The sequence below is a fragment of the Pyrgilauda ruficollis genome, unplaced genomic scaffold (assembly GCF_017590135.1).
Source record: "Pyrgilauda ruficollis isolate IOZ18807 unplaced genomic scaffold, ASM1759013v1 scaffold905, whole genome shotgun sequence".
Lineage (NCBI taxonomy): Eukaryota > Metazoa > Chordata > Aves > Passeriformes > Passeridae > Pyrgilauda > Pyrgilauda ruficollis.
This window is the reverse complement of record NW_024531100.1, coordinates 501-9510: the sequence shown is the minus strand read 5'-3', so window position 1 is coordinate 9510 and position 9010 is coordinate 501. Positions and strand designations below refer to the sequence as shown.

Below are 9010 nucleotides of genomic sequence, written 5' to 3'. Positions count from 1 at the left end.
TTTGGGGTTGCAGGGGGGGTTTGGGGGCTTCCAGGGGTCTCAGGGCACAGCTTTGGGGTGCCGTGGGTCCCTGCTCCTGACGCTTTGGGGGTTTCAGGGTTTGGGGTCAGGGGTCTCAGGGCACAGGTTTGGGGTGCCGTGGGTCCCTACCCTGTCCCTGCACCCCCGAGTTTGGGTTCTGCCAGCTGTGGGGTTCCAGGTGTGTCGGGGCACAGTTTTGGGGTGCGCTGGGTCCCTGCTCCTGACGCTTTGGGGGTTTCAGGGTTTGGGGTCAGGGGTCTCAGGGCACAGCTTTGGGGTGCGCTGGATCCCTACCCTGTCCCTGCACCCCCGAGTTTGGGTTCTGCCAGCTGTGGGGTTCCAGGTGTGTCGGGGCACAGTTTTGGGGTGCGCTGGGTCCCTGCTCCTGACGCTTTGGGGGTTTCAGGGTTTGGGGTCGGGGGTCTCAGGGCACAGCTTTGGGGTCCCTGTGCCCCATCCCTGCTCCGCGCGGGTCAGGAGCTGCAGCTGTGGGGCTGTGGGGTGTTCTGGGTGCTGTTTCGGGGGTGACAGTGTCATTTCAGGGGGTGTCACTGCCATTTTCAGGGGTGACGGTGTCATTTTCGGTGTGACAGTGCCATTTCGGGGGGTGACGGTGTCATTTTGGGGGTGTCACTGCCATTTCGGGGATGTCACTGCCATTTTCGGGGGTGACACTGCCGTTTCTGAATGTGTCACTGTCACTTCGGGGGTGTCACTGCCATTTTCGGGGGTGACACTGCCGTTTCTGAATGTGTCACTGCCATTTTGGCGGTGTCACTGCCATTTCTGGATATGCCACTGCCGTTTCGGGGTGACAGTGCCATTTTTGGCGGTGTCACTGCCATTTCTGGTGTGACAGTGCCATTTTGGGGACGACAGTGCCATTTTGAGGAGTGACAATGCCATTTCTGGGGGCGACAGTGCCATTTTCGGGGCTGTCACTGCCTTTTTGGGGGTGTCACTGCCTTTTTGGGGGTGACAGTGCCATTTTGAAGTGTGACAGTGCGATTTCTGGTGTGACAGTGCCATTTCTGGGGGTGTCACTGCCATTTCTGGGGGTGACACTGCCATTTCTGGGGTGACACTGCCATTTCTGGGGGTGTCACTGCCATTTCTAGGGGTGACAGTGCGTTTGGGGTCGGGGGTCTCAGGGCACAGGTTTGGGGTCCCTGTGCCCCATCCCTGCTCCGCGCGGGTCAGGAGCTGCAGCTGTGGGGCTGTGGGGTGTTCTGGGTGCTGTTTCGGGGGTGACAGTGTCATTTCAGGGGGTGTCACTGCCATTTTCAGGGGTGACGGTGTCATTTTCGGTGTGACAGTGCCATTTCGGGGGGTGACGGTGTCATTTTGGGGGTGTCACTGCCATTTCGGGGGTGTCACTGCCATTTTCGGGGGTGACACTGCCGTTTCTGAATGTGTCACTGCCATTTTGGCGGTGTCACTGCCATTTCTGGATATGCCACTGCCGTTTCGGGGTGACAGTGCCATTTTTGGCGGTGTCACTGCCATTTCTGGTGTGACAGTGCCATTTTGGGGACGACAGTGCCATTTTGAGGAGTGACAATGCCATTTCTGGGGGCGACAGTGCCATTTTCGGGGCTGTCACTGCCTTTTTGGGGGTGTCACTGCCTTTTTGGGGGTGACAGTGCCATTTTGAAGTGTGACAGTGCGATTTCTGGTGTGACAGTGCCGTTTCGGGGGTGTCACTGCCATTTCTAGGGGTGTCACTGCCATTTCTAGGGGTGTCACTGCCATTTCTGGGGGTGACACTGCCATTTCTGGGTGTGTCACTGCCATTTTCGGGGGTGACACTGCCGTTTCTGAATGTGTCACTGCAGTTTCGGGGGTGTCACTGCCTTTTTGGGGGTGTCACTGCCGTTTCGGGGGTGACAGTGCCGTTTCAGGGCTGTCACTGCCATTTCTAGGGGTGACAGTGCCATTTCTGGGGGTGTCACTGCCGTTTCGGGGGTGCCACTGCCATTTCAGGGGTGACGGTGCCATTTCTGGGGGTGTCACTGCCGTTTCGGGGGTGTCACTGCCATTTCGGGGGGTGACGGTGCCGTCCTGTCCCCAGCTCTCCTGGTGGCCGTCAGGATCAACGGCAAGGGCCGGGAGGTTCTGTACCTGGCCAAGGGCGACTCGGTCAAGCTGGGCTGTCCCTACGTCCTGGAGCCCGAGGACAACGGTCCCCAGGGCGTGGGGATCGAGTGGATCCAGATCAGCCCCGAGAGACCCAGCCCCGAGAACGTGGTGAGGGGCCGGGGGGCGCGGGGGACAGAGGGGACAGGAAGGGACAGAGGGGACAGGGAGGGACAGGCAGGGATAAGGAAGGTCTGGAAGGACAGAGAAAGACCTGGTAGGACACGCAGGGTTTGGAACCCATCATTACAGGCAGGGACAGGCAGGGACAGGCAGGGACAGGCAGGGACAGGGAAGGTCAGGAAAGGCACGGAAGGACCAGGCAGGGTCTGGAAGTGCTGGGATGGGAAGGGTGAAGTGGCACAGGCAGGGACAGGCAGGACTGGGCAGGGCAGGGAAGGTCAGGAAGGACAGGGAAGGACCAGACAGAGCTGGAAGTGCTGGGATGGGAGGATGGGCAGGGATCAGGCAGGGACAGGCAGGGACAGGCAGGATTGGGCAGGGCAGGGAAGGACCAGGCAGGGTCTGGAAGGATGAAGCAGGACAGGCTGGGATGGGATCAGTGGGATGGAGCCCAGCTGAGCAGGATGGACAGGCTGGACTGGGACAGGCCAGAGGGACAGGCAGGGACAGGCAGGGACAGGCAGGGCAGGGACAGGCAGGGACAGGCCAGAGGGACAGGCAGGGCAGGGAAGGTCTGGCAGCGTCTGGGCGTGCCAGTCTGGACCAGACTGGGCTGGGCTGGGCTGGGCTGGAGGTCAGCCAGGGATGCAGGGACAGGGACAGGCAGGGAAAAACAGGACAGGCAGGGACAGGCAGGGACAGGGAGGGACACGGGGGACCAGAAAGGACCAGGCAGGGACAGGAAGGGACACAGAGGTCCGAGCAGGGCCAGGAAGCCCCAGGACAGACAGGACAGGGAAGGACGAGCAGGGCCAGGCAGGAACAGGCAGGCCCAGAGCTGAGCCTAACCCTAACCCAAACGGACCCGAGCCAGCGCGACGCCTCCATCCGCGTGGCCGACCTGCAGGAGAGCGACACCGGCACCTACCAGTGCCGCGTCAAGAAGAACACGGTGGCCGTGCACGAGGTCATTGTCACCGTGCAAGGTGAGAGCGCGCCCCCTGTGCCACCGCTGTGCCCCCCGTGTCACCTGTCCCCTCCCAGCCCCGCGCCGAGGTGGCCTTGGTTACTTGTGGTGACACTGCACTGGTGGTGTCACCTGTGCCCCTCTCGTGTGGCACTGGTGGCACTGACAGTGTCCCCTGTCCCACTCCCAAGTCCCCTTCCTGGGTGGCCCCTGGTGGCACTGATGATGTCCCCTGTGTCCCTCTCATGTGGCCCCCAGTGTCCCCTGTCCCACCCCCAGGCCCCCTTGCTGGGTGGCCCCTCATGGCTCTGACAGTGTCACCTCTCCCCCTCTCATGTGGCCCTTGGTGGCCCTGACAATGTCCCCTGTCCCCCATCCAGGTGGCCCTGACAGTGTCCCGTGTCCCCCCAACCCAGGTGACTCCTGTCCCCCCACACTCCCAGGTGTCCCCTCTCCTGGGTGGCCCCTGGTGACTCTGATGGTGTCCCCCTGAGTGGCCCTGACAATGTCCCCTTCCTGGCTGTCCTCGGTCCCTGTCCCCCCCCCGGTGGCTCTGACACTGTCCCTGTCCCTCTTCTCCTCTCCTGGCTGTCCCTGATGGTGTCCCTGTCCCTCCCTGTCCCCTATCCTCTGTCCCCTCCCCGGTGTCCCTGTCCCTTGTCTCCTGTCCCTGCCGGTGTCACCATCCCCCTCCCGCGTGTCGCTGTCCCCGGGGCTGTCCCTGCCTCTGTCGCGATGTCCCTGCCGCTGTCGCTGTCCCTGCCTCTGTCGCGATGCCCCTGTCGCTGTCCCTGTCCCTGTTCCTGTCCCTGCCCCTTGTCGCGATGTCCCTGCCGCTGTCCCTGTTCCTGTCGCTGTCCCTGTTGCGCTGTCCCTGTCCCTGTCCCTGCCCCTGTCGCTGTCTCCTTCCTCTGTCGCTGTTCCTGTTCCTGTCGCTGTCCCTGCCCCTGTCACGATGTCCCCTGCCCCGTCCCTGTCCCCGTCGCTGTCCCTAACTGTCGCGCTATCCCCGTCCCTGTCGCTGTCCCTGTCCCCGTCGCTGTCCCTGTCCCTGTCGCTGTCGCTGTCCCTGACGCTGTCCCCTCCCAGCAGAGAAGCCGGCGGCCCCGCAGTGCTGGAGCGAGGGGGATGTGACCGAGGGGGGGTCGGTGCTGCTGCGCTGCTTCAGCCGGGGGGGCACGGCCCCCCTCAGCTACCAGTGGGCAAAGCTGGCCGAGGGCTACGGGGGGGGGCGCCTGCCCTCGGGCACCCTGCAAGGTGGGTCAGGGACCCCCGGGTGGGGCACAAAGGGCATTTGGGGGGCTCAGGGGGAGTTTAGAGGGTCCCTGCCCTCGGGCACCCTGCCAGGTGAGTCGGGGGCACAAAGGGGCATTTGGGGGGTTCAGTTTAGGGGGGGTTTAGGGGGTCTCTGCACTCAGGGATCCCCCTAAGGTGGGTCTGGGGGCACAGAGGGGATTTGGGGGCTCAGGGGGAGTTTAAGGACCCCCCAAGGTGGGTCAGGGACCCCCCCGGGGGCTCGGGGGGGATTTGGGAACATCGGCCAAGGGGGTGTGGCCATGGGGGGCTCGGGGGTCGGTGTGTCCGTGTCTGTGTGTCCCCATATCTGTGTGTCCCTGTCCCTGTGTCCATGTCCATGTCCCCGTGTCCCTGTGTCCCCATGTCTGTGTGTCCCCATGTCCTTGTGTCATGTCCATGTGTCTGTCCATGTCCCTGTGTGTCTATGTCTGTGTGTCTATGTGTTCCTATGTGTCCCCATGTCCTTGTGTCATGTCCATGTGTCTGTCCATGTCCCTGTGTGTCTGTGTGTCTCTGTGTGCCTGTGTGTCCCCATGTCCGTGTGCCCCCATGTCCCCGTGTCCCTCTGTGTCCCCATGTCCGTGTGTCCCTGTCCCTGTGCCTATGTCCATGTCCCCATGTCCCTGTGTGTCCTTGTCCCTGTGTGTCCCCATGTCCGTGTGCCCCCATGTCCCCGTGTCCCTTCCAGTCCCCATGTCCGTGTGTCCCTGTCTGTGTGTCCCCGTGTCCCTGTGTCCCTGTCCCTGTGTCCCTCTGTGTCCCGATGTCCCTGTGTCCCTCTGTGTCCCTGTGTCCATGTCCATGTGTCTGTCCATGTCCCCTCCCCATGTCCGTGTGTCCCCGTGTCCCCATGTCCCCGTGTCCCCGTGTCCCTGTGTCCCTGTGTGTCCCTGTGTCCCCATGTCCCCGTGTCCCCGTGTCCCTGTGTCCCCGTGTCCCTGTGTCCCCATGTCCCCATGTCCCCGTGTCCCCGTGTCCCCGTGTCCCTGTGTCCCTGTGTGTCCCCACCGTCCCTCTCCAGGGGGCGCAGGTGGCACCGAGGTGACAGTGCCACCTGTGCTGTGCCAGGCCGTGCCCCCGGTGACCTCCTGATCCGCAGCCTGACGGGTGCCCACGCTGGCACCTACCAGTGCCGTGTCACCAACCGCGTGGGCTACTCCGTGTGCCAGCTGAACCTGAGCCCCGGGCCCCGTGAGTGACACTGGGGACACTGGGGACACTGGGGACACTGGGGACACACTGGGGACATTGGGGACACTGGAGACATTGGGGTGTGCCAGCTCAACCTGAGCCCCGGGCCCCGTAAGTGACACTGGGAGTGACACAGGGTGGCACCAGGATGTCTCAGCTCCCCAGGGTGGCTCTGGGGTGGCCCTGGGTGGCACCAGGGATGGCTCTGGGTGGCACCGTGGTGACTCCAGACTGGCACCGTGGTGGCACTGGGTGTCACTGGGGTGGCATTGGGTGGCACTGCGGTGGCCCTGGATGGCTCTGGGTGGCACTGTGGTTGCTCTGGGGTGCCACCCGGTGGCCCTGGGTGCCACTCTGTGGCCCTGGGTGGCACCGGGGTGGCACTGGGTGTCACTGGGGTGGCCCTGGATGGCTCTGGGTGGCACTGTGGTGGCTCTGGGGTGCCACCCGGTGTCCCTGGGTGCCACTGTGTCCCCGGGCAGCCGGCGGAGGCCGGCGGTGACAGGTCTTGTCCCCGGGGCAGGCGGGCGCCAGGCTGGCATCATCGTGGGCTCCATCCTGGGCTCCCTCCTCCTCCTCAGCCTGCTGGGGCTGCTCATCTGGGCACTGATCGCCCGCTACCAGCGCAAGGAGTGCCAGCGTGCCTGCAGCGACTGCCGGTGGGTGCCGGGGGGCACGGGGGGCACTGGGCTCTACTGGGCTCTGCTGGGCTGTGCTGGGCACCAGAGACTGGCACTGGGCTGTGCTGGGCACCAGAGACTGGCACTGGGCTCTGCTGGGCTGTGCTGGGCACCAGAGACTGGCACTGGGCTCTACTGGGCACTGGTGACTGGCACTGGGCACTGATTGCCCCCTACCAGTGCCAGGAGTGCCAGAGGGGCTGCAGTGACTGCAGGTGGGTGGCACGGGGTGGCACGGGGTGGCACTGGGCTGTGCTGGGCACCAGAGACTGGCACTGGGCTCTACTGGGCACCAGTGCCTGGCACTGGGCCGTGCTGGGCTGTGCTGGGCACCAGTGCCTGACATTGGGCACTGATGGGCACCACTGGGTGCTACTGGGCATTGCTGGGGACAAACGGGACACACTGGGTGGCACTGGGTGGGTGACACCAACTACAGGGGGACACCCAGGAGTGCCAATGGGTGCCACTGGGCACAGGGATGGCACAGGGCACTGAGGGACACCCAGGCGTGTCACCAAGCAGGGGTGGGTGGCACAGGGCACTGATGGTCACCAATGGGTGCCACCAAGCACAGGGGGGTGGCACAGGGCGCTGATTGTCACCAATGGGTGCCACCAAGCACAGGGGGTGGCACAGGGCGCTGATTGTCACCAATGGGTGCCACCAGGCACAGGGGGTGGCACAGGGCTCTGATTGTCACCAATGGGTGCCACCAAGCACGGGGGGTGGCACAGGGCGCTGATTGTCACCAATGGGTGCCACCAAGCACAGGGGATGGCACAGGGCGCTGACTGTCACCAATGGGTGCCACCAGGCACAGGGGGGTGGCACAGGGCACTGATGGTCCCCAAGGGGTGCCACCAAGCAGGGGTGGGTGGCACAGGGCACTGACGGTCACCAATGGGTGCCACCAGGCACAGGGGGATGGCACAGGGCACTGATGGTCACCAATGGGTGCCACCAAGCAGGGGTGGGTAGCACAGGGCACTGACGGTCCCCAAGAGGTGCCAATGAGCGCCACCAGCCGCAGAGTGGCACCGAGAGCGATGCCAACCCCCGCCCCGCGGTGCCACCCGACGCGGTGTCGCCGCGCTGTCCCCGCAGGAGCAGCACGGGTGGCACCATGCCCCGGCCCTGCGCCGCCTGTGCCCACCACTCGTACTCGCCGCACGGCATCAGCTACATGCAGTGCCAGCACGGCGACAGCGACGAGCGCGCGGCCGCGCTGCTCTGCAACGACGGCATGCGCCACCAGGTCACCTGCCCCGCGCTGTGACACCGCGGCGACACCGCGGCGACAGCGACACGGACGGCGGCGGCGGCGGAGAGAGCCGGTCCGGCGAAGGGACGGCTGGAGCGGCTCCCGAAGCCCGGAAGAAAAGCCAAAAAAGCTTCAAAATCGTACAAAATTCACAGAATTCCCCCCGAAATTCCATAAAATCCTTGAAATTCCCCGAAATTTCCTTTCCTGGAGCTCCCTCGCGGGGACACCGCGGGGACAGCGACAGTGACAGCAAGAGCCGGCCCGACAAAGGGACGGCAGGAGCGGCTCGCGCTCCTCAAAAAACCCTAAAACCGTTCAAAATCCTATAAAATCACACAGAATTCCCCCCGAAATTCCATAAAATCCTTGAAATTCCCCGAAATTTCCTTTCCTGGAGCTCCCTCGCGGGGACTGCGACAGTGACAGGGACAGCGAGAGCCGGTCCGACAAAGTGACGGCAGGAGCGGCTCCCGAAGCCCAAAAAAGCCAAAAAAGCTTCAAAATCCCACAGATTTCCCCCCGAAATTCCATAAAATCCTTGAAATTCCCCAAAATTTCCTTTCCTGGAGCTCCCTCGCGGGGCCACCGCGGGGACAGCGACAGTGACAGTGACAGTGAGTGCCGGTCCGACAAAGTGACGGCAGGAGCGGCTCCAGAAGCCCCAAAAAACCTTAAAACCGCTCAAAATCCTACAGAATTCCCCCCGAAATTCCATAAAATCCTTGAAATTCCCCAAAATTTCCTTTCCTGGAGCTCCCTCGCGGGGCGACAGTGACAGTGAGAGCCGGTCCGACAAAGCGACGGCAGGAGCGGCTCGCTCTCCTCAAAAAACCCTAAAACCGCCCAAAATCCTATAAAATCACACAGAATTCCCCCCAAAAATCCCATAAAATCCTTGAAATTCCCCCAAAAATTCCTTGCCCGGAGCTGCCTCGCGGGGCCACCGCGGCGACAGCGACAGCGACAGTGACAATGAGAGCCAGCCCGACACAGTGACGGCAGGAGCGGCTCCCGGAGCCCCAAAAACCCCAAAATGCCCCAAAATGCCCCAAATCCCCGCTCCGCTCTCCCCCGGTTTTGTTGCTTTATTTTGGAGTTTGGCCCCTTTTTTTACGCCCCCCACCCAAATCCCAGTTTCCCATCCCCCATTCCCAGTTCATTCCCAGTTCCCATCCCCCATTCCCAGTTCAATCCCAGTTCCCATCCCCCATTCCCAGTTCCCATCCCCCATTCCCAGTTCCCATCCCCCATTCCCAGTTTCCCATCCCCCATTCCCAGTTCCCCCAGTGCCCCCTCGCAGCCCCCCCCTCCCCCCCGCGGTGTCATTGT

The 9010-nt window shown here is 63.2% G+C and overlaps 1 protein-coding gene across 1 annotated transcript in view; it reads left to right on the top strand.

Annotated features, from left to right (window-relative positions):
* Positions 1–8821, top strand: part of VSIG8 (V-set and immunoglobulin domain containing 8) — a 9605-nt gene extending 784 nt beyond the window's left edge. Inside the window, exons 2-7 of the mRNA XM_041489200.1 lie at positions 2093–2268; positions 3107–3266; positions 4340–4504; positions 5612–5734; positions 6240–6393; positions 7522–8821. Coding sequence (XP_041345134.1) covers positions 2093–2268; positions 3107–3266; positions 4340–4504; positions 5612–5734; positions 6240–6393; positions 7522–7693 — 950 coding nt within the window. The 3' untranslated portion in view covers positions 7694–8821. The remainder of the gene's footprint in view (positions 1–2092; positions 2269–3106; positions 3267–4339; positions 4505–5611; positions 5735–6239; positions 6394–7521) is intronic.
* Positions 8822–9010: the final 189 nt, after the last annotated feature.